This window comes from Scomber japonicus, chromosome 22, assembly GCF_027409825.1.
Source record: "Scomber japonicus isolate fScoJap1 chromosome 22, fScoJap1.pri, whole genome shotgun sequence".
In the NCBI taxonomy this organism is placed as follows: domain Eukaryota; kingdom Metazoa; phylum Chordata; class Actinopteri; order Scombriformes; family Scombridae; genus Scomber; species Scomber japonicus.
Window position 1 is genome coordinate 23279379 of NC_070599.1, and position 25610 is coordinate 23304988.

Here is a 25610-nt window from a genome sequence, read left to right on the forward strand (position 1 = left end):
TTTTTCCCCCTCTCACTTCTCTTTTTATCTGCTTTCAGGGTAACTATTTTTAGACTAGAGCCTGACCGACTAGCTTCCTGCAGGCCAAGGATAGCAAAAAATGTTCGAGAAAGAGACGGAGGGGGGGGGGGAGAAAGAGATACATCGGATGAGGGTAAAAAGACTGGAGGAGGAAAGAAAGAAAGAAAGAAGGGAGTGTGAGGGAAAAGTAGTGAAGGGGAGAAAAAAGATGATAGACATGAAAGAGGGAGAAGTGTTTCAAAGTGTGAAGTGGGTGAGAAGGAGAAGGAGACGTCTGAAAAGAATGAAGAGAAAGAGAGAGAGCGAAAGAAGACGGAGGCGGGTGGATAGGAGCGGGCGGGCGGGGGGGGGGGTTCTCTTAGAAAGAATGAGGAGGAGGAGGAAGAGGAGGAGGAGGAGGATGAAGAGAGTGAAGAGGAGGATGTCTTTGAAACGACCTGCTCTCTTAGACACGACTCAGACAGAAAATGACGTCACTGGAAACCTGATTCTGTGACGTACAATGCTGCTCACGCCACATCTCTCTCTCTCTCTCTCTCTCTCTCTCTCTCTCTCTCTCTCTCTCTCTCTTTCTCTTTCCCTCTCTTTTTTTTTAGTGCATGTCTTTTTATGGAAAACAGTTCAGATTACTGCAATTCAAGTCAAGAAGACATTTCACAGAAACACTGATATCATCTCTCATGTTGTGTTTGCTGCTTCTGCTGCTTCTGCTGCTGCCCCGAAAAATACACGTCTGAAGTTACAGCATAAAAAGAAAAGAAAAGAAAAAAAAGAAGAGAAAACATAGATCGGAGTGGTCGTTTGCTCAGTTATAGTGATCAATAACATCAAAGTAAAGACCTTTTACATAACTTCTCTTTCTTTTTGCCGCCCATAGTTGAGCTTTTTTGTTTGTTTGTTGTTGTTTACAGATTCCACTCAGCCAGCGTGCCCATGTGGGCCCCAAAAGGGTTGAATTTGGGCTGCAATATGGGTCCCACATGGGTTTGTCTGCAGTTTCCATGGTGACCCCACCTGTGTTTGTCCATATGGATTCTGACTGGGTTTCAGGTGGAGCCCAACTGGGTGAGTTACACATGTGGGGTCCATCTGGGTGACTCCCATGTAGCTCCATATGTTTGACCATGTTGGATCTAAGTGAGATCACAATGGACCTTAAATGGGACCCTTTTACCCAGCCCACATTGGCATCACATGTGGTGCCCATGTGGGTTAGTCTGCAGTTTCCATGGTGGCCCCATCTGTGTTTTTCCATATGGGTTTCACGTGGAACCCAAGTGGGTGGCTTCCATGTAGTGGCAAATGTTTGCTCGTCCCTAAGTGGGATCAGAATGGACCTTAAATGGGGCCACATTGGCATCACATGTGGGGCCCATGTTACTGAAACAGTATGAGTCCCACATGGGTTAGTCCACAGTTTCCATGGTGGACCCATCTGTATTTGCCCATATGGGCTTCAATTGGGTTCTGACTGGGTTTCACGTGGAGCCCAACTGGGTGAGCTACAAATGTGGGGCCCATCTAGGTGACTCCCATGTAGCTCCATATGTTTGACCATATGGGATCTAAGTGGGATCAGAATGGACCTTAAATGGGGCAAATCTACCCAATCCACATTGGCATCACGTTACTGAAGCAATATGGGTCCCATGTGGGTTAGTCCACATTTTCCATGGTGGCCCCATCTGTGTTTGCCCATGTGGGCTTCATGTGGGACCCAACTGGGTGAGTTACTCATGTGGGGCACATACAATTTTCCCTGTTTATGCCCATGCCCTTAACCCACTCATACAGTCAGTTACTGAAACCATGTGGGACCCGCAAAATTTGCCCAGTACAAGCAGATGCCCACTCAGTACCCACATACCTGCTTTTAACCCATGTGGGGCCCACATAGACATGCTGGCTGGGACCCTCTGATTAACGTGTATGTACACAAATCAAAAATAAATAAGACACTAGAAAGTCGAAAATATGGCACTTTTTCAGCATATCCGACACACACAACTTCCCCCAAACCCCCCAACCCCCCCTCCCTCCCAATAAACAACCAAAAAAAAAAACCCCAAACAACAAAAAGCCCCAACATTTGTTTATAGGAAGAACACAGAAGAAGAGGAAGATAACACACACGCAAACACACACACACACGCTCACAGCAGCTGACCATGTCCTGTAACTCATGCCCTGATGAACATTACAAAAATATACATTTCTGTACAGCATTGCATAAGAAAAATAACACACACACACACACACACGCTCACACACACACACACACACACTTGTAAAGTATTTTTCTTTTCTTTTTTTTTAAAGTTGAATTATTAGTCCTGTATATAGCGGCTGACAAAACCAATTCTGCGTGTGTGGTTTTTTTTGTGTGTTTTACAGTGAGAGTTGGTTGGAGAGTTATGGTTCATTACAATTGGCTATGATCCCGGGGGGGGGGGACACACACACACACACACACACACACACACACACACACACACACTCGGACACACATACACACACACACACAGTGAGTGGTCGCTCCACTCCTGCCCCAGGAATGGTTGACTGTGTGGTGGCATATTCACAGATGAGTTTAATTGTTTAGTTTTTTTTTGTTGTAATTCTTAAAACGACCACTAGATGGACACGCCAGATGGGACCTTCAGAGACGACAATGTGTAAAATATCAATATACAGCTGTTGTTCACAGTATTAGATTTCAAATATCAGCTGTTTCAAGCCAGTCGACGTCCAGCTGAGTGACGCTGGATTTAATATTTCTGTGGTTTTACTTTTAGAGACTTGGATCAAATAGCTTTTTTTCGGAGTCTGTTTTACCCCCCGTGAAACGCCATAAAGTTCACATTTTTATTAGTAGCCTACCAAAAAGGACAAGAAAGGTGAAATCCTTCTATTTAATGTTCATATAGTTGAGCCCATTTATCTTGTTTTTAAGACTTTTTATCCACAGCTGGTTTAAAATTTCTGCTGTCTCGCGCTGTTTGTGTTTTATTTTGGATATTTTACTTTATTGCATTGTTATTGTGTGCTATCTCTTATAGGTGAGGTTATAAAATAAGCCAATAGTGGGTTTCTACCTCACTTGCACGTGTTTTTATTTCTTATTTAACTATTTTTATCCAATAAATGAGTCAAATCAAGTAGATATATTTCAGTTTTACAGCCTTTTTAATGCCAGAGTCCCTCTTTTTGTTACTATACCTCTACCACACCTCAACAGGGAAACACTAAGAGGGAATTTGAAGCCTACAATACTGTAAATGTGGCAGATATCCACTTGAGATGACTAACTCAAGCTTCAGATAGACTTTAAATGCATTTTTGCACTTAAAAAAATCCACTTTCAACCACACGTTTTCAGTAAATATGTAGTTCTTAGTTTGTGAACTACTGCTACAACAAGCTGGCCAGGTAATCTGCTACTGTAGCCTCCTTAGCTTATATATCTATTTTTACTCTGTGCTGGGCTGTTTAGTCCTTCTGTCCTTTTGTTGTCAGGATTGTAAATCATTTCAATGTAATAATTAAATACATTTAATCAAGAGTTATTTAGGATCTAGTGAGCGTTTTGTCAGTTAACAAGCTAATTCGGTCGCTAAAAGAACATTAAATTCACACTTAGTTTAGTGTAAGACATATTTGTATCATCAACTCCTCCCTCATAACTATAAGTGCAAATCATTCCTCTGTTTAAAGAGCAGTTTGTGATCTGAAAGAGGAGGTAATATAAAAAGTGCATAAGCGGCACAAATTTCACCAACACTGAGCTTAACATGCAGCAAAGTCAGTTAATGGAAATGGAAACTCTCACTGGTTTGAATCCTTGTATAACAGGATCTTTAACTTCCAACCAACCGACAGCTGGTGACACAAAATGTCTCGTATTTGTCCTTTTGTGATAGGCCACTCCGACACCATTTGGCTAAAACAAACCGTTAAAAAAAAGCATTTAGTGTTTTAATCCGAAGTCTGGTTCATGATTTATATCACAGTTTCATTTTTTTTTTAAAATTGGAAGATAAAAGCAGAGGGCGAAACTTGAAGGCCACATCTATGTCACATCCGTCAAAACGTTCTGGTGCGTCCCATCTAGCATCTCCAAACACTGGCGACCAAGCAAAGTCTCACACATCATCATCATCATCATCATCATCATCATCATCATCATCATTATTGTGCATACAGGAGAACTATGCGCCGACAAGATCTGCATCAGATTCCCACGTGAAATGGATTCAATTAGCTCTTCTCTGGGATCGATTGGTTTTGCCGGGAACCGCGGGTGATTTTTTTTTTACACCCCCCCCCAACACTCCGCCACCTCCCACCATGATGCTGCAGTTCACCAAGCTTGACAAAAAAAAAAAGAAGAGAGACCATGCTTCCACCTTCACCGGAGTAATTGAGAGTATTTCACCTGGTAAATCGATGCAAGTCTTTTTTTTCCATTTTAGGCAGTTCTGTCAATGCAGTGATTGAGCAAAAAGGAGAGAGAGGAGCGAGAAGAAGAAGAAGAAGAGGGAAGTGGACCAAACGTCAAACCCTTCAGATTAACATTTCATGACTTTTTTTACTTACTAATATCTAAAATGAGACGACTAAAATGGCTGTTGAGAGAAAAATAAGGTCAATTTTTAGAGAGAAAACGTCAGTCTATAAATGGAAATGGAGCATTTACTTCATTTTTAGGTTCGTCCTACTTCCATGATTCCCTACTGCTGAAATGCCTCTTGGAAAACCCCGACCCTGTCCAACCCATATTTCCATCTAAACACAAATACAGTATAATAATAAACAGCTATTTGTTGCTTTTGAAATGTTATCTTAAAGTTACTCAAGAGTTGATCACCTCCCTCTTCTCTTTTCTCTCTCCTTTCCCTCCCATTGTGGCTTTTTTTTTTGTTTGTTTTGTACACAGCAAAAATACACTTGGACATTATTGCGAAGGAGTGTTTGTTCCAATAAGGCCAAAAAAACCACCCCACCCCCACCCCCCCCACCCCCCTAAAAAAAAAAAAAAAAACTAAAAAAAATACACCCCAAAAGACACAAGAGATTCTGCCTTTTTCAACTACTGATTGTTTGTTTGCTGCTGCTGCAAAAGAAAAAACACTTCTACTCTTTAAGTTTTAATTTACAGTATAGAAAAAAAAAAAAAAAGATGGTCGTAATACCTGCTTCTCCTGTGCGCCATTTTTTTTTTTTTTTTTTAAGTTTCTATGTATCTATTGTTGTGATTTTTATTTGGTAGAAAGCATCAAAAAATTTGGAAAAAGTGACTCCCTGTCGTTGCAGAAACAAGCATTTTGAGTTTGAGTGTCTTCGGCAGGCTCCATACAGTTACCATGAACTCCTCCCACACTCCTATACCAAGCAGCATGCCAGTAGCTTAGTCATGGTGCCACTTTCTCAGGTTGTGCAGAGGAACACGAGAGAGTGAAATCAACCTCCGTAGATCATTTAAATGCAGATAGAGGTTGGCAATAAATCTCCTCTCTAGCTCAACCCCTCCCATCTTTTTGTACATTTGGAGCGGCCAACTCCTCCCATAATTACAGAGATGTTATTAACATTAGCTGGATTTAACTTACATGACGATGCCCTTTCGGTGCCGCGAATAACTTCATCCTGATTGTGTATGTGTGTGTCTGTGTGTGTGCATGTGTGTGTGTGTGTGTGTGTGTGTGTGTGTGTGTGTGTGTGGTGGACGTGACCTGAGGTTGCGTTAAAAGCGCGTCTCGCCCGGCGTTTCTATTTCACGCCACGTCACCTCGCCTCTCTCGCTTCTCATTAACCCGCCGAGCCTTCAGAAAAAAGGGAAGGGGGGGGGGGGGGGGCCAAGGCAGAGCTGGGCAGGGCATGAGTGTGTGTATGTGTGTGTGCAGCAAATATCTAACTACTGCTGACAGGCTGCAAGTAGGGAAGTGAAAATGGAAGGTGTAGAGCACAAGCCAGAGGAATTAAGACCATATGATGCTTGTTTTATTATAGAGCTTTTATGAGCATCCATCATCTGCTCTGACATCTGTCTTCCTCTGAATATATTATAAGTTTCCCGGCCATGGGACTTGAGTATAAGCACGGGAAATGCTATTTTTATCCCGTGACGTTAATGTAAAAAAAAAAAAAAAAAAAAAAAAAACAACCCATCCCGTCTGGATTTTTTTATTTAAAGATGCAGTTTTTGCAAAAATATCTAAGTCCAACTCGGATGCGCTGTAGCCAACCAACTGACTGGATGAAAGATGACCTATTCAATATGGATTGTGCTCAGCTCTAGCTAATGGATAATCAATCGGGCAATGGAGTTAGAACGCCGTCTCTAAATTTAGAGACACTCGCAAAGGCCTTTTTAAAAAAAAACAGCGTAATGCGGATGCAGATAAACATCCGAGGTCCCATTTGTGTATGAAAAAACATCAGCTGCTCTCACCTTTTCCCGTGTAAGAGGGTTTGTTTTACTGGCACTCGCGGGGGCCATACATCGCTTTACTCATGCATAATTTCTACTGCAGCGATAGAGAGGCGAGAGAAGGATGGAGGGAAAGAAAACGACAGGGTCATCGTCGCACTGTACCACCTTATGTAATGTTTGAGGATGATTCGAGCATGATTGGAGTCATATTGCTTTATTTATTACTTTGTAGAGTGGGTTTCAGTGTTTTCGTTTGGTCATTTTAGCCTCTATTTTAATTATTTAGGGCATTTTTAGTCACTCGAATGAAAGAATACGGCATATTTAAAGCTTTGAATGTCTTCTTCTGGTTTTCACTGAGCCAGATGGTTTGACAGATGTCTTGGTATTACCTGCTCTTTTAAGAATGGAGGGGGAAAAACAAGAATTTGCAGGATCTCTAAATGAATATGCAACCAAAATGAGCCTAAAACATACCATTTAACTCATCATATATGTCAAAAAGACACCAAATGGAGTCAAATGAGTAAAAGATACTCCAATCAAGCCGTATCAGTCCGTCTCACGTTCCCTCCCTATCAAGATGGTGAGGAGAACAGACTAGCCTACTTTCTAGTGCTCTCCCACCGCAGCAGAGAGCATTCCCACAGTAGCAGCGCTCTGCAGTGGCGCTGTCCTTGGTGCTGAATCCAGCTCTCTATGCTTCACAGTCACAGCGCAACGGCTGGCTGAGAAACCTGTTTTTTCTCCGGCGGGGAGCAGATTTGATTTCATCGCACCGACACCCTCTCTCTCTCTCTCTCTCTCTCTCTCTCTCTCTCTCTTCCTCTCTAGGCTCTGCAAACCAAGCAAGGGTTATCTATGCATTAGTAGACACCCGCTAGACTCTAGATTTTGTTTTGGATTTGAATGTTTGAGTAAGGATGGTATGCGATTTAGGTGTTGCTTTCCTCTGAATGCTGGCACGTTTTTTTTTTTTTTTCTTCCTCCCTCTATCGACATTTCATGGCATGCTATATGCATTAGGATCTGCCTTAGAGAAAACACAGATTGTGCTGTTGGCATTGGCAAAAGTCATAATGGGGCTTGGCAGACTATATCGGCGATCATGATTTCAATCTCAGCGCATACTGTAGAGTTAATTATTGTCACACTCTCTGTCTATAAACTCAGTAATTACCTAATCTGCATCAGATCAAGGGAACACAGTTGTTAAAGTATGTTTCACAGGGGGGGATTTTTTTCCTCTTTTTTTTTTTTGTTCCTATCAGGAGAAGACTGCAAAATTAGCTCATTGAGAATACTCAAGGTCATTCGTTGTGTATATTTAGCTCATTGTATTTTTATCCAAACACCACTTAATTTCAAACACATCAGTGAAAACAAAGACGGTATTTTTAAGACTGTTTCACTCCTTCTGATTGCATAACCATGCAGTGATTCCCAAGCTTCGGGTCCGATGGAGATTTAGGACAATTCCTCCCTAAATCCCGCCTTCGATATGAATGCTACTCTGGAGAAGTAGGCCTCACTTTTCACAACCCTAAAGGAGGTCAATTGGAAAAAGTCACCTGACACACCCCTCCTCCCACAACCACCATGAGGGATACCTTAATCAGGTTTTTGCAGTTGGTTTCACGCCATCGCCATCTCTATGTGATTTCCTCCCAGCATTAGACAGGGCATGATCTTTGTTACCTTCCTTTTTTTGTGTGTTATTGACCATGCACTGTCCCCCCCATCCTCCCTCATTTGCCCCGTGCCACCTTTATCGTGGCCGGCTGAGCGTTCACCATCAGCCTACCAGCCCTGATATGAGGAGTTGAGGAAATCTCTTGTTTCCTTTCGCCACCAACCTTCAACCGTTCTCCTCTCTTGTTCCCCCGTCCGGTTTCGTCCTCTCCCTCCTGCGACCCTGACTCGGCATCAAGCGTCATGCCAAACAGAGACCGATCTTCCCTGCTACACGTCGCTGGAGGTCCTGGGTCGGAGGGAGAGGTTGGACGGGACGCACCCGCAACAGGCCAGCCACAGCGACTTCTGGATGTCCGGGTTTCGGAACGCATAGATGATGGGGTTGATCACAGAGCAGCAGGTGGCCGGGAGGACCGTGGCGTAGGTGTATATAACGGGGTAGCTGGAGTCGGCCACGATGGAGTACATGGCGAACGGCAGCCAGCACGCCCCGAAGGCACACAGGATGACCGACAGCGTGGAGACACCTTTGGTGGTGGAGATGGCCACGAACTGGTGCTGCACGGCGATCTGCTGCGCGTGGCGGAAGGCGATCTTGCAGATTTGCAGGTAGAGCTGCATCATGAGGGCGAAGACCAGTAGGAAAGTTACGGCGAGCGCCACAGCGTTGATTTTCGTGACTGGCCGACATATGCTGCACGAAGATTCGTCCCTCAGACAGTTCCAGCCGAACGCCGGCAGACAGCCGAGCGTGACGCTCAACACCCAGATGAAGACCACCATCACGTAGGTGTAGGTGACCGTCCGTTCGGTGTGGTAGGTCAGGGCGTTGTACAGCGACAGGTAGCGGTCCACCGTGATGGCGAGGATGTTGAGCACGGACGCCGAGAAGGCCGAGATGAGCAGCGCGACTGACAGCAGCGTCACAAACTCCACCGAGCTGTCAACCAGGTAGGTGAAGACAAAGTTCAGGATGAGGCCGAGGCCGGCGAGGAGATCGGCCACCGCCAACGATCCGATCAGGATGAACATCGGACCGCGTAGCGTCGGCGTGTAGAACAGCACGGCGATCACCAGAGCGTTCTCACAGGAGATGAGCGTCCCGGTCACGCAGAGCGCGATATCCCAAGGGCTGACTACCTGGACGGCGACGGCGGTGGTCCCCGGCTGGAGGTCAGGGGTCAGAGTTCGCATGACGGGCTCAGAGGAGGAGTTGGAGGGATCCTCGGAGAGACTCCAGGAAGTGGAGGAGTCGAAGGGGTCGAGGGGGGAGGAGGAGTTGAGGCTGCTACCGCTGCCGCTACTCATGGCTGCTGCTGCGGCCAGGGAGAGAATCATAGCTAAGGAAACGATAGAGAAAGAGGGAAGGATGAAGGGAAGGAAAAAAATAAGGGAAACATGAAAAGGGAAAGTGAGTAGGAGGAGGAGTAAGAGAGGAATGAGTAAGTAGAGGAGTGAATGTAGGAGGAATTGATCAGGTGAGTGTGTGTCGATACAAAGTTTGACAAGGAGGAAGGAAAGAAATGTGAGAGGAGAGAAGGAAAGAGGAAGCAAAGGAGGAGAGGAGAGGAGAGGAGAGGGAGGATGACAGGATGTGTATGAGAAGATGGAGGAAGGAGAAAGTTTTAATTGACGGAAGTATAAATAACATCAGGAGGTCAGCGATGATGAGAGGAAAAAAGTTTAGAAGAGAAGAGACAGATGACGGACAGAAAAAAAACAAAAGATAAAAAAATAAAAGAGTTTAAAGAAGAAGGGGTTGAACCAGAAAAAGGCGCAAGAAGGAGGAAGGAGGAAGGAAAATGTACCAAGATGATGGATGGAGGATAGAGGAGGATGAAAGAGAAAGTGGAAACAACAAGCAAGCGAGAGAAAAAAGCAGACGGAGCCAAAAAAAAAAAAAAACAAAACAAAGGAAGGAGGGTGGGAAGGAAAGAAAGAAAGGTGATATCAGGATTTTTTGTTTCCATTCATTCGCTTGTCAATTCTTCCATTCATCCACCCATCCATCCCTCCCTCCATCCATCCCTCCATCCTTCCATTCATGAAAACAACCGTGCACTTGACCCCCATAAAGCATGCACGTCACCACCTCCACCAGCATCAACCAGCAGCTCCCACGCACCACGCTGACAGGTAATTAGCAGCAGCACAATAAGCAGGTGTGGAAACATAAAAACACCCCCCCAAAAAAACCCTAAATATCCCTTTTTTTTTTTTTTTTTTTTAAATTTGTGACTTCAAAGCATCGACACAGACCCCTTTTAAATAAACCCCCTCCACAAAAACACAAATACAATACAATGTAATACAAGCTTCAATCTGCCTCCTCGCTCCTACCTAAAAGATGCTGGGTCCAGGAGAAGATGTTAAATTTCCTCCTCATCATCAACAAAGTCTATTTTTAGCACATCTCTAAAAATGGTGCATGACGTCCTGGAGGGTGGAGGAGGTGGTGGTTGCTGCTGCTGCTGCTTGCTGCTGCTGCTTGCTGCTGCTGTCCTATTCACCGGTGGCGTGGATGATGATGATGATGGTGATGGTGATGATGATGATGAGAGAAAGAGCAAGAGCAAGCGCGTACCCAGACATTGCATGCATGTGCGTGTGCATGTGAGGAGTGTGTGTGTGTGTGTGTGTGTGCGGGGGTCTTCTTTTTTTTTTTGTTAATTCGGATCCTGGTCCTACATATGCTGCTGCTGCTGCTGCTGCTGCTCCTCGCTGCTCGCACGCAGACAGAAAAATCTGGCACGGAGTCTAATTTTAGCTCAGATGTGGAGCTCCATTCACAAAAAAAATTCATCCCCCCCTCTCTCTTCTCGTCTCTCTCTCTCTCTCTTCTCTCTCTCACACACCCTTTCTTTACCCCCCGCCCTCTTTATTTTTCATCTCTCTCTCTCTCTCCTCCTCTCTCTCTCTCTCTCTCTCTTTTTCTTTCACACCGTCAATGACTGCAAGCGGCCGGGGAAGGTCACCAAAAAGCCCCGCAGCTGATGGACTCACTACCCTGCGGTAACAGGGGTGGTGGTGGTGGTGGAGGGGGGTAAGAGAAAAAAGGGTGGAGGAGGAGAAGAGAGGGAAAAGGAGGGGGGGCTCGTGCATCCTAAAGCATTCCACTTCCCCAAAAAACCACATGCACCCTTTTAAACCTCGTGTTTAAGCAAATAGAGAGAGAACAATAAATCCCTCCATCAGTTTCATTCAGCTGCAGCAGTGCAGCTCCTGAGCCAAGCGTGCACGATGGAGAGAGAGAGAGATGGAGGGATGGAGGGAAGGAAGGATAGAGAGAGGGATGGATAGAGGAAAGGAAAGAGAAGAGAAGAGAAGGGAGACCACGCCACACAGACACACACACACACAAGACAAGACAAGAAAAGAAGAGATAAAATTACCAGCTCCGTGTCTTCTTCTTCTTCTTCTTCCTCCTCGTGCAGTAAAAAGCAGGATCTTCTCCTCTTTTTTTAATCCTCCACTTTACGCGTCTGTCGCTTCTTTACAATTAAAAATAAATTCTTCTTTTTTTTTCTTTTTTTTTTTTTAATTCAAGGGTTTCCCCCCCTCTCCTCTCTCTCTCCTCTCGTTCTCGCTTTATCCCCCTTCTTTTTTTTTCTTCTTCTTCTTTTTATTTTACCTCCTCCTCCGGTCTATCCCTCGGTTGGCATGGTTATTAGACCTGGTGTGTGTATGTATGTGTGTATGTATGTATGTATGTGTGTGTGTCGGCGGTCTCCGGTCCGTCCTCGCGCTGCACATCCTCGGCCCCTCATTGGACCCGGTTGTCATTCTCCTCCTCTGACGTCAGAAGTCTCCGCTCCTCCAGTCACCGTCATCATGGTCGGTGTGTGAATCACGGAGGAGAGAGAGAGAGAGAGAGAGAGAGAGAGAGAGAGAGAGAGAGAGAGAGAATGAATTAATAAAATCACCTTCACTGGAGGAATCAGGGACTCTCTCATTTGTAATTTATTATTTTTTTTTCTTAAAAGTCATTTAAAGCTACAAAATACATCTATTTCTTCTTCTTCGTCTTTTTTATGAGTATTATTGTTCTTAATGAGTTTAAATGGGAGTAAATGTGGAGGTATGCGTCCCACATAGAGGACCAAATGCATCACTCCTCCCCTCCACCCCAAAAAATATTGCGTCACCAGGTGTGAAGTTGGAGACGCAAAGCATATTTCTAGTGTGTGTGTGTGTGTGTGTGTGTGTGTGTGTGTGTGTGTGAGAGTGATTGTCCGCAGCGCGCAGTGAGTGGCGGGATGGATGGATGGATGGATGGATAGTGGGGGGGTTACGCAATCTCGCGGCGCTGCTGGGTATCCCACTGCATTCCTCGCACGTGCACGTGGACGCGCGCACCGGCCAAGGCCCATATGTGTCGCCATGCATGAAGACTCACCACACCAGCTCGCTCTGTGTGTGTGTGTGTGTGTGTGTGTGTGTGTGTGTGTGGCTGCTTTACATCATCTGTGGCCTGAATGCAAAGCTGCACTGACCTGGATGTTGAAGTTATTTTAACATAGTAATAATAATGCAGTGTTGGTGTGTTACGTAATTTAATTACACAATAAAATGTAACTGTAATTAAATTATAGTTACTGATGAAAATGTTGATGATTATAAAGGAGTTTACATCTGAAGTCAGACCTTTAAGATTTTTACTCAGGAGGTTTTTTTCCTCATGTTTTAATATTGAACATGTTACTGAATACATATATTACTGTTTTTAATTCTTTAAAATCAATATTTTTAAAAATGTATTTAGTAAATAAATCATGACGTGCTGGACTTAGATTTTGGTGCTTAATGGGAACACTTACCCTAACAGCTGATCATAGATCTTAGGAAGGAAGGAAGGAAGGAAGGAGGTTAGGATAGAAGGAAGGAAGGTAGGAAGGAAAGAAGATAGGTAGGAAAGAAGGAAGGGAGAAAGGATGTAAGGTAGGTAGATGAAGGAAGGTAGGAAGGAAGAAAGAAGGGAAGGAAGGAAAGAAGGAAGGTAGATAGGAAGGTAGAAAGGAAGGAAGGAAGAAATGAAGGAAGGAAAGAAGATAGGTAGGAAAGAAGGAAGGAAGGTAGGAAGGACAGAAAGAAGGAAGGAAGGAAGGAGGTTAGGAAAAAAGGAAGGAAGAAATGAAGGTAGGAAGGAAAGATGATAGGTAAGAAAGAAGGAAGGGAAGAAGGAATGGTAGGTAGGTAGGAAGGAGGGAAGGAAGGACAGATGGAAGGAAGGAAGGAGGTTAGGAAAAAAGGAAGGAAGAAATTAAGGTAGGAAGGAAAGAAGATAGGTAAGAAAGAAGGAAGGGAAGAAGGAATGGTAGGTAGGTAGGAATGAAGAAAGGAAGGTAGGAAGGAAGGACAGAAGGAAGGTTGGTAGGTAGGAAAGAAGGAAGGAAGGAAGAAATGAAGGAAGTAAGGTAGGAAGGAAAGAAGATAGGTAGGAAAGAAGGAAGGAAGGTAGGAAGGACAGAAAGAAGGAAGGAAGGATAGAAAGAAGGAAGGAAGGAGGTTAGGAAAAAAGGAAGGAAGAAATGAAGGTAGGAAGGAAAGAAGATAGGGAAGAAAGAAGGAAGGGAAGAAGGAATGGTAGGTAGGTAGGAATGAAGAAAGGAAGGTAGGAAGGAAGGTTGGTAGGTAGGAAGAAAGGACTGAACATTTACACTAACAGATGAGTCATCAAATATAAGTTACATTACTTTGATGAAGTCATTGAAATAGTTACATTACTTATTACATTATAAACAGAGTAAGTAGTAATCTGTAATCTATTACATCGCCATAGCAACCGTCTCAACTCTGTTAATAGGATTCAGAAATAAGCTTCTTATATTAAAGCAATATGAGTGTTTATAAGCCCCTCCTGTCGTCCTCCCGGGTCAAATTGACCCCATCTCTTTTGACTGTTCCTTCCTTCCTTCCTTCCTTCCTTCCTTCCTTCCTTCCTTCCTTCCTCTCTCTTTAATTTTTCCTTCCCCTCCTCCCCTCTTTCTTTGCTCCCTCCTCCTTCCTTCCTTCCTTCTTTCCTCCTTCTCGTTACTCCTTTCCTTCCTCATTCCTTCCTTCCTTCCTTCCTATTTTCCTCCCTCCTTCCTTACTCCTTTCCTTCCTCATTCCTTCCTACCTTCCTACGTTCCTTCCTTCCTCCCTTCCTTCCTTCCTTCCTTGACCTGAGGACAACAGGAGGGTTAATGCTGCTCTTCCTGTTTCCAGCTTTCACCTTCCGTAGTATCACTATTAACCTTTGTGTCGTCCTCCCGGGTCAAATTGCCCCCAGCTGTTTTGACTGTTTTGACTGTTCCTTCCTTCCTTCCTTCCTTCCTTCCTTCCTTCCTTCCTTCCTTCTGTCCTTCCTCCCTCTTTCTCTCTCTTTTCCCTTTCTCTCTCTTTCCACCATTCCTTTTTCCTTCCTCCGTCCTTCCTTCCTTTCCTTTCCTCTCTTCCTTCCCTCCCTCCTTCCTTCCTACCTCCTTCCTTTCCTTCCTTCTTTCCTTCCTTCCTTCCTTCCTTCCTCCCTCTCTCCTTTCCTTCCTTCCTAACAACAGGAGGGTTATAATATAATAATGATATATATATGTATCATTTTAAAAAGGCCAGTCCATTAGCTGTAGAGGTCCAGCTGCTTTAAATCCCTGCAGTAATATAATACTAATAAGAAGCTTAAATAGTTTTATAGTCCTGGCCGGACTAAAGTAAGATGATAAGTGGAGGTAAAAGTAAAATGATATATTGTCTAATGGGACGATATTAAGATATTAAACATTAATATTAATCCTCCTCAAATGAAGCAGGAAAATTAGTAATAAATAAGGTTAACAATGAAGCTGGGAATCTAAACTCCTTACATTTTAACCCTCCTGTTGTCCTCAGGTCAAGGAAGGACAGGAAGAAGGAAGGAAAGGAGTAAGGAGGGAGGGAGGAAAAGAGGAAGGAAGTAAGGAGAGAAAGAAGGAACAGTCAAAACAGACAGGGTCAATTTGACCCAGGACGACGACACAAAGGTTAAAAGTTAAAAGTTCCTTCCTTCCTTCCTCCCTTCCTTCCGCCCTCCTTTCCTTCCTTCTTCCTCCATTCCTTCCTTCTTTCCTCCGTCCTTGCTTCCTTTCATTCCTTCCTTCTTCCTTCCTTCCTTCCTTCTTCCTCCCTTCCTTCCTTCTTTCTTTCCTCTGTCCTTCTTTTCCTTCCTTCCGCTCTACTCTCCTTCCTTCTTCCTTCCTCCCTTCCTTCCTCCCTCCCTCCTTTTCTTTTTTCTTCCTACCTTCCTTCCTTCCTTCTTTCCTCCATCCTTCCTCCCTTCCTCCCTCCTTTCCTTCCTTCTTCCTCCCTTCTTCCCTCCTTTCCTTCCTTCTTACTCCCTCCTTCCTTCTTTCCTCCCTCCCTCCTTCCTTCTTCCTCCCTTCCATCCTTCCTACTTCCAATCCTTTTTGCACCCAGAGCTTTTCAGTGTAGTTTTTTATATATTTTTAACTGACAAGTGACTGACATTACATCAAACATACATCATAGTGACAGTTTGTTGTAATTAGAAAATCTTTCATTTATTTTCATTCGTTTTTTTTTTTTTTTTTTTGCTAAAATTGTACATTTAACTTAAAACAGGTAGATTTTAACACAGGTAGAAGTTCTCATCCGGGCTTAATGAACAGCAATATATCAATATATTTAGTTAAGTTGACAAATGTGTCACTTTTAATAATATTAATAAAGACAATAGACAGTAGAAGTTTGAGTTTGGAGGGTTTCTGTTCAGGGACCCCCAAAAACACTTTATTCTCTACTCTCTAAATGAATCATCCCGTCCTTGAGATTGAACGTCGTCGCATATGTTTGGGTTTTGTTTTTTTTTTTCTTCCTCCCACTAAAACGAGTGCGTGACACCAGCTCGCTTTTCGTGATGTGAACCTCCTCCACCCTCGTGTGAAAAGAGACACAAGCTCGTCTCTCTCTCTCTCTCCCTCCCTCTCCCCCTCTCTCTCTCTCTCTCTCTCTCTCTCTCTCTCTCTCTCCCTCTCTATCTCTCTACCCCTCTCTCTCTCTCTCTCTCTCTCTCTCTCTCTACCTCCCTCTCTACCTCTCTCTCTGCCTCTCTCCCTCTCTCTACATCTCTAGCGTCTCTCCCTCTCTCACTCTCTCTCTCTCTCTCTCTCTCTCTCTACCTCTCTCTCTCTCTCTCTCTCTCTCTCTCTCTCTCTCTCTCTCTCTCTCTCTCTCTCTCTCTCTCTTCAGCCAAAGCTCAATTGCATCATCACACCTTTAGTGCAGGAAACTCCTGAGTCGGCCCACGCGCTCTGCACTCTGCCAACCTTTCTCTTTCTTTTGTCTACGCTTTATTTTCTCTCTCTCTCTCTCTCTCTCTCTCTCTCTCTCTCTCTCTCTCTCTCTCTCCCTATGTCTCCTTATCTCGCTTTATTCATTGTTCAAGCCCACAAGTCAAAGGATAAATGGATAAAAAAAAATAGGAAAAGAAGCTTTGGGATTTCTTTTGAAGCTTTACTCACACACACACACACACACACACACACACACACACACACACACTCCTTGCCTTTATCTCTTTTTTTTTCGTGGATGGTCTTATGTATGAATCATCCCGCATGATTAGAATACAGATGAAAATGAAAATGTGTGTGTGTGTGTGTGTGTGTGTGTGTGTGTGTTTTCATTGACGCCCCTCTCTCTCCATGTCCGACTTCATTCATCTTTCCAGCAAAGCACCATGGGTAAACTGGGGAGCTGTTACATCATCATCTTTGCTGTTTTGGTATGCTTTGTAGCATTAAAAAAAAAAAAAGGAAAAGAAAAGAAAAGAAAAAGCTGGCTCTCCTCACTCTCTCTCTCTCCTTCTCTCTCTCTCTCTCTCTCTCTCTCTCTCTCTCTCTCTTTCTCTGTCTTCATCTCTGACTCCATTTCTACTACTACACACACACACACACACACACACACACACTCTTTTATACAGTGATGACAAAGCACGCCAAAGTCAAACTGTATTACATCACTGATGCATTTCTAGCACAAGGCTCCATTCCTTTTCTCTCCTCCTCCTCTTCCTCCTCTTCCTCCTCCTCCTCGTCTCCTCCGGGATGAAAGTCACAAGAGGACAGACATTTTTCACATATGCATGAGATTGAGGTTGCATAACTCCTTCATATTTAGGGCAGTGGTGCATGGTTTTATGCTTACGTCGTCACTGCCAGCCACAATGCAGTATGTGTGTGTGTGTGTGTGTGTGTGTAGCTGTGTGTGTGTGTGTGTGTGTGTGTGTGTGTGTAGCTGTGTGTGTGTGTGTGTGTGTGTTATCTAATGTGACTCCTCATGCAGAATAAATGAGTCTTTTATTCAAGAAAATGAGGAAATGATATGCTGGTAGCTGTAAAAAGTGAGTAGGTTTTTGTTCTGGGTTGAATCCTCTTCACATACATTAGAGAGGAAGATCTAAGCAGTGAAAAGTGGATGACTAATACTACGCCTACCCCTCCTCTTCCTCCTCCTCCTCCTCCACCTCCTCCTCCTCCTCCTCCTCCTCCACACACACACACATATACACACCTACACAGTCTCTCACGATCAACCACATCAACCGCTGGGTTTCCCTTGAGTCTTCCTCCCTTCCTTCCATCTTTCCTTCCTGTCTTCTTTTCCTTCCTTTCTCCCTTCCATCTTTCCTTCCTGTCTTTTTTCCTTCCTTCCTTCCTGTCTTCTTTTCCTTCCTTCCATCTTTCCTTCCTGTCTTCTTTTCCTTCCTTCCTTCCTTCCTTCCTTCCTGTCGTCTTTTCCTTCCTTCCTACCTTCCTTCCTTCCTTTCTTTCTCCCTTCCATCTTTCCTTCCTGTCTTTTTTTCCTTCCTTCCTTCCTTCCTTTCTCCCTTCCATCTTTCCTTCCTGTCTTTTTTCCTTCCTTCCTGTCTTCTTTTCCTTCCTTTCTCCCTTCATCTTTCCTTCCTGTCTTTTTTTCCTTCCTTCCTTCCTTCCTTTCTCCCTTCCATCCTTCCATCTTTCCTTCCTGTCTTTTTTCCTTCCTTCCTGTCTTCTTTTCCTTCCTTTCTCCCTTTCATCTTTCCTTCCTGTCTTCTTTTCCTTCCTTCCACACTAGCCACTAGACACAGATGTTGATGCTACTTCAAGGTCCTGAAAAATAACACGGACATTACAACGTTCTCGACCTTCACTTTCCTAAATCGGACCTCAGTGAGTTTTAATTGAACGCACCTGCTATAGTCAAAGTGGATGACTAATACTACGCCCACCCCTCCTCTTCCTCTTCCTCCTCCTCCTCTTCCTCCTCTATCATACACACACACACACACACACATATACACACCTACACAGTCCCTCACGATCAACCACATCAACCGCTGGGTTTCCCTTGAGTCTGATTCTTAAAGGAAAGTCCGCCTAATAAAACAGGATGTAATCATTATTATTTCTACTGTTGGAGTTAAGCAGGGTTAGGGATGAGGTCATCGCTTTGTTTCCTCAGGCCTGCGTTCATAAAGCTCAGCTATGGCTACTCCCTAATGCTCATAATGCAGAGGAGTCAGACTCATCTTCATTCAAGGGCCACAAATAGACCAATTTGATCTGATGTGGGCCGGATCATTAAAAAGATAGAAGGAAGGAAGGAAGGAAGGACAGACAGGAAGGATAGGTGGACGGAAGGAAAGAATAAAAGTGAGGAAGGAAGAAAGAAAAGAAAGGAAAGGTTTCCTTTCTTCCGTCCTTCCTTCCTGTCTTTTTTCCTTCCTCCCTTCCTTCCATCTTTCCTTCCTTTCTTCCTTTCTTCCTTCCTTCCTTCCTTCCTTCCTTTCTCCCTTCCATCTTCCCTTCCTGTCTTCTTTTCCTTCCTTCCTTCCTTTCTTTCTCCCTTTAATCTTTCCTTCCTGTCTTCTCTTCCTTCCTTCCACCCATCCTGCCATCTTTCCTTCCTTCCTTCCTTCCTTCCTTCCCTCCCTTCCTCCTTCCTTCCCTCCATCTTTTTAATGATCCGGCCCACAATGCATTTTATTTTGAAATGCCATCTATATTCTATTTAAGAAAAGAAAATGTATTTATCTTATTCTTCACACAGATGTTGATGCTACTTCAAGGTCCTGAAAAATAACACGGACATTACAGCGTTCTCGACCTTCACTTTCCCAAATCGAACCTCAGAGTGAGTTTTAATTGAATACACCTGCTATATATGAATAATCCAGGCTTTCGTCTTTGTAACACAATAAACTAAATAATGATCATTGTTAAAAACATTATGTGCTAAACATCAGCATGCTAGTTGTCATTGTGGTGCGTGTTAGCAATGTTGATTTATTTAATTACATCCTCACTGAGCCGTTAGCGTGGCTGTAAACTCTTTAGTCTTTGTTTTGTTGTTGTTCTTATTTATTCACATCGTTAAAGAAAATATGCACGATCACAATAGAGAGGCACGACAGATATCGGCGCTAATTGATTGTGAGACTGAAATAGAATGAAAGAGAAAGACTTCAACTAAATTATACCCACATGAAACTTTCAATATATCGAGAACGCCATCAATCAAAATCAGTTCTGAGTTATGTGGAATAACTCCCAACACACAGAAACCACAAGCGTTACCCTTCAAAACCGGGGGGGAGACATCTGGACGGCACATTTTTAAAGTCTACACAAAGACCATAGCAATAAATCTAATTCATTCAGATCAATGTAGCATAAAAGAAAAACTCTTTTCTCAAACATGAGAACAAACAACTAAATACCCCTCGTTTGATTTCTCTCAATAACTTCCGAAAGAATTGACCACACGGACAAAATCTCTCTCCGGCCAAAGAAAACTTGCGGTCCAGACGGCTTAAGAGTCTGGACTGTAGCGCCAGTTGGATAAAAGATGCTTTTACTGGTGGTGGTCTGAGTTATTATTGGTTCCAGAAGTTCCTTTTGTTAATCAACTAAATGTTTTGTCTTATAATCGACCAACGAATCAACATAAAAGCTAAAGAATAAGCATGAATTTACCGTTAGCTTATAGTATTTAGCTTTATTTCCCGTTAGCTTATAACATTTAGCTTTATTTAGCATGCATTTCCCGTTAGCTTATAGCATTTAGCTTTATTTCCCGTTAGCTTATAGCATTTAGCTTTATTTCCCGTTAGCTTATAACATTTAGCTTAATTTAGCTTTATTTCCTGTTAGCTTTATTTCCTGTTAGCTTTATTTAGCTTTATTTCCCGTTAGCTTATAGCATTTAGCTTTATTTAGCATGCATTTCCCGTTAGCTTATAGCATTCAGCTTTATTTAGCTTCATTTCCTGTTAGCTTTATTTAGCTTTATTTCCCGTTAGCTTATAGCATTTAGCTATATTTAGCTTCATTTCTCGTTAGCTTATAGCATTTAGCTTTATTTTACATACAAATTAATTTAAATATCAATATGAACACAAATATATTGCAAACCTTTTTTCTTTATGCTCCATTTACTATTAATTTATCGTCAATGATCCCTTTTCAGTTCGCCAAATTTCTTCCAAAATAAAATACCGCCACTTAACACAAAATGTGAATAAATACTAATTATAGCTGTTTGTTTGTTTTGTTTTATAACTGAAGGGACTTGATAATATTATTGGCCTTCCTTCCTTTCCTTCCTCCCTTCCTTTCGCTCTTCCTTCCTCCATCCTTTCCTTCTTTCCTTCCTTCATCCCTTCCTTCTTTCCTCTGTCCTTCTTTCTTTCCTTCCTCTTTTCCTTTCTCCCTCCCTCCCCCCTCCTTCTTTCCTCCGTCCTTCCTTTCCTTCCTTCCTCCCTTCCTTCCTTCTTTCCTTTCCTTCTTTCCTTCCTTCCTTCCTTCCTTCCTTCCTCCCCCCCTTCCATCCTTCCCCCTACCATCATTCCTTCCTTCTTCCTCCCTTCCTTCCTTGACTCAAGGACAACAGGAGGGTTAATGGCTTGAGGGACGAATTATCTCTAATCTTGACAACAAAGTATCTTTTGGCTTCTTTATGGTTTTATCCAAATCCTCCTGCAGGACTTCGATAATCCAATTATTAATTCCTCTTCTAGAAAATGTTAAATTAATCCATAAAAAAGGCTCGATTAAAAAATTACAGCATCCTCTCTCTCCTATGTTGCCGCTATTCAATGCCAGGTGGCAGAGCTCTTACAATAGATGCCTGCTGGGTTTTTATCAGTGATGGGAAAATAGTTTCACAATAAAACATGACTGATGCTTCCCTTCCTGCCTTCTCAACAAATATACTCCATAATCAAATCTAGGGGGTATATTTGATGAATTACAGGATGTTACTGTGAGGAAAGGTTTGGTTTCCAACATATATACTGTATTTATAAACTTGAGAATCTCATGGTCAGAGGTGAGGGTAGGAACGAAGATCGACTGGTAAATCGAGAGCTTCGTCTTTCGGCTCAGCTCTCTCTTCACCACGACGGATCTGTGCAGAGTCCGCGTTACTGCAGACCCCGCACCGATCCGCCTGACCTATGGTCATGAGCTTTGGGTAGTGACCGAAAGAACAAGATCGCGGGTACAAGCGGCCGAAATGAGCTTCCTCCGTAGGGTGGCTGGGCTCTCCCTTAGAGATAGGGTGAGAAGCTCAGTTATCCGGAGGGAGCTCGGAATAGACCCGCTGCTCCTCCACGTCGAGAGGAGCCAGATGAGGTGGGTCGGGCATCTTGTTGGGATGCCTCCCGGACGCCTCCCTGGTGAGGTGTTCAGGGGACGAGACCCCGGGGAAGACCCAGGACACGCTGGAGAGACTAAGTGATGATCCCCCGGGAAGAACTGGATGAAGTGGCTGGGGAGAGGGAAGTCTGGGCTTCCCTGCTTAGGCTGCTGCCCCCGCGACCCGACCCCGGATAAGCGGAGGAGGACAGATGGATGGATAGAACTTGAGAATCTCTCTACAGACTCACAGCCAAATGGCGAAGAATATGGACGAATGCTAACACAAAGATCCTCCAGGTTCCTAAACGTCCTTTACTATACTGTGTTTACTAGACAAATTAGATATATAGGTCTATATGATATCTAGATTTGTATCACTGGGTTGTTTTGTTGCCAGATCCAACCTGTTTTAGCTGAAAACATGGTTTCCTTCTTTTCCTTCCGTCTTCCTCTCTTCCTTCCTTCGTCCTCCCTTCCTTCCTTCCTCCTTTCTTTCCTTCTTCCTCTCTTGACTCGAGGACAACAGGAGGGTTAATGAAGCATCGTCTGCATATAATCTAAAGAGTATCGGTTAGACTGGATGATCTTGGTGGGTAGGGTGACTCAAAAAGGAGACTCAAAGGATTCAGACACCATTACTTTTACTCTTCACAGCAGACGTGGCTCCATTATATAAAGATTTGACCCATTTTAAAATATTTAGGCCAAAGCCAAATTTAGACATAACAAGGAATAGATAAGGCCATTTTAGTCTGTTTCATCTACAGCTCGACCGCGGAGACTCGATGATAGATCACCCTGAACTGATCCGGTCTGGTCTAAGTCACGTTTCCATTAAGGAAGTTCAGGGTCAAATTTAGGTGGTGGGAACTTTAGAGGAACGTAAAGTCTCAGTCGGACTCTGGAGGTGACGAAATCCTTCTGCAATGGTTTTGATCGTCACGTAATCGTTGTGCAACAGTTTTGACCGTGGCGTCACCGAGTCAACCTCAAGCTCCACCCAGGAAGTTTTCGGGGCTGCACAGAGTACATAACCCGAGGCAAGGACTTGTTTTGCCCCCTCTAAAAGTTCTAATAGATTCTTTGGGGGCAGTTCCTGTTAGGGAGAGACACTTAGCCAACAGTTACGGCCATTGATTGATTGGCAATGTTAGTAGGATGCCAATTATTAATTTACCAAAAGATCTGTGTCACATTTTGTCTAGATCTCAAACCCCACCCAGGAAGTTTTGGGGGGCAGCATGGAGTATATATACCCCGAGGCAGGGACTGGGTTTTGCCCCCTCTAAAAGTTCCTGGAGTTGTTCTTTGGGGCGGTTTTTGTTAGTGAGACACATTTAATTAATCGTGATTTAGATTTTTGGAAGGAAGGAAGGGAGAAGGGAGGAAGGAAGGAAGGAAGGAAGGGAGGTAGGAAGGAGGAAGGAAGGAAGGAAGAAAAGGAGGAGGGAGGAAGGAAGGAAGGAAAGAAGGAAGGAAGGAAGGAGGGAAAACTGTGAAAATACATCATTGTCATCAAGGGTGGAGATAATCGTTCATTAATCGTTATCGAGGTTAAAAGTTCAATTAATCGTGATTTTGATTTTTGGAAGGGAGGAAGGAGGGAGGGATGGAGGAAGGGAGGAAAGAAGGGAGGAAGAAAGGAAGGAAAGAAAGAAAGAAGGGAGGGAGGAAAGAAGGAGGAAGGAAGAAAAAAGGAGGGAGGAAGGAAGGAAAGAACAACCTTGGATAATCTTACAGCCAATGTTTTGGTTATAATCATGATTGGCTAATCACCCAAAAGATCTCTGTCACATTTTATCCAAGGGCAGATAGAAACAGGCCTCTCTGGTGTTTTACTGTGATCTACCTTTTATAGAGAAGGAAAGATGAGTGCCGTTTGAAAACAGTAATAAAATCCAACACTAAAACCATCTTCAGGGGATTTACTTCACAGTTTGTTGTTTCTCTCTCTGGGAAACAGGAGCTTGTAAAACTGATATTTCATCCCCCCCTTTTATTATCGTAAGGTTTAAATCATTGAAGAAGTCTTTTCTTGTATCCTGCCTCATTTATAACCTCTGGGTGACCAATCCATCATTTTTGATTCTTCAGTTTTAAGGCTGATATTTCACCTTAAATCCATCCGCCTAGTAAATCCCCTTCGAACCCCCAGACGGGGAGTTCTGGTCCTCTGAAATGAGGCCAACGTGGAAGTAACTTAGAGCTGCATTCTATCAAAAGGCCACCAGGGGGCGACCGTCTCTATACAAGTCAATGGGAGATTCACCAACTTCTCACTTGATTTCTAACCTCAGGTAAACGTTTTCAAATGTGTTTATGGTCTCAATCGCTAGTTTAAAGCCTTCTTCAATGCAGTATGATGTTCATTTGGAACATTTTGGCCTCCCTGATTTTATATGTGACGATAAAGCAGGGTATGCATTAGGGCGTGGCTACGTCCAGATTAACAGGTTGATTGACCAATGGCCTCGAGATCTCAGCCCTCGCAACCATAGCAACCTCCCCGCTCCGCACATGGCCCGCCTCATGCCCATATAAGTAGAATCCGTGTTTTTATTTTTCCCAGCATGCACCTAAAATTTTCAAGATGGCGCTGCCTAGATTAGAAACTATTGGCTTACGAGCAGCAGTCCAAAACCAATGGGTGACGTCACGGATGTTACGGTCCATTTCTTTTATACAGTCTATGCTTCAAACCCCCAAAAACTGAGCAAAGTAAAGACCTATATCTCCTATTTATCTATTTCACTTGGTGGCTGAGACTAACTATCCCCAGTCTCTGCTTTCCAAACACCGATCAGAATAAACTGAATTATAACCTCAAGAAGAAACTAAAAGCCAAAGTGGATTATAATGTTATCCAGCCCAAAGAAAAGAGATGATTGGATTGGCAGAATATCTCAGAGACAGAAAGCAGAGACAGATCTGAACCAAGCGCAGGCTCAGTGAGTTCAAACAGCAATTGAATGAAGACGACAGGAGTAAAGAAATCACGGCAACTAAAAGAAAACAGAAAACATTATAAATGAAAAAAGGAACAAACTGTAATTTCAGGTTTCTAATGACTTCTCAAAATTAAAATATACATCATCGTGCCACTCATATGATGTAATCTGCTGACATGTAATTGGGGAGATGATTGAATTACTCTGTTCTCACATATGATCACAATATTACTGTTCATTCAGGATTCATTTCAGTATACTGGAAATGAAACTCCTTCATCAGGTCTCTAATTTAAAATCAGCTTTATTGGTTCGATGGATCAGAAGGGTTACTAACACTGATAGATGACTATAAATGAATATACAATATGCAAATATCAACGTACATCATCAACAAGCTAATCAAGGTACTTTACATAAAAGATCAAATGCATCAAGGCTAGGATATATACAAAAAAAAAGATTTAAAAGAACAGAGAGTTGGATTTTATAAACCATAAACAGTATTTTAAAGTCTATTCTCAGGAAGCCAGTGTAAAGATCTGAGATCTGATAACTGGACTGATGTGATCCACTTCCCCTCTGTCTTAGTGACCAAGAAAATAATTTAAATCACTTTTCTATTGATATCTAAATGAGGGTATGTCCGCTTCCTGTTTTCAAAATAAAAGCACCAATTCTATCTGTATGGTTTTTCTTATTAATAAAAGGCAACGGGTGTTTTATTTTGTGAAAATAACAGGAAGTGCGTTACTCGCTATGGCTAACTTGAGTGGCTCCGAATTCTCAGGAACAAAACTTTAAACAAGTGTTATTTGGACAATTAGCATCACATTGTGGATCTAAAGGCTACTTTACTTT

At 43.2% G+C, this 25610-nt stretch overlaps 1 protein-coding gene across 1 annotated transcript; it reads right to left on the reverse strand.

Annotated features, from left to right (window-relative positions):
* Positions 1-8416: 8416 nt before the first annotated feature.
* gpr185b (G protein-coupled receptor 185 b) lies at positions 8417-9487 on the reverse strand. Its single transcript, XM_053343168.1, has one exon. The coding sequence runs from the start codon at positions 9485-9487 to the stop codon at positions 8417-8419; it is 1071 nt and encodes a 356-aa protein (XP_053199143.1).
* Positions 9488-25610: the final 16123 nt, after the last annotated feature.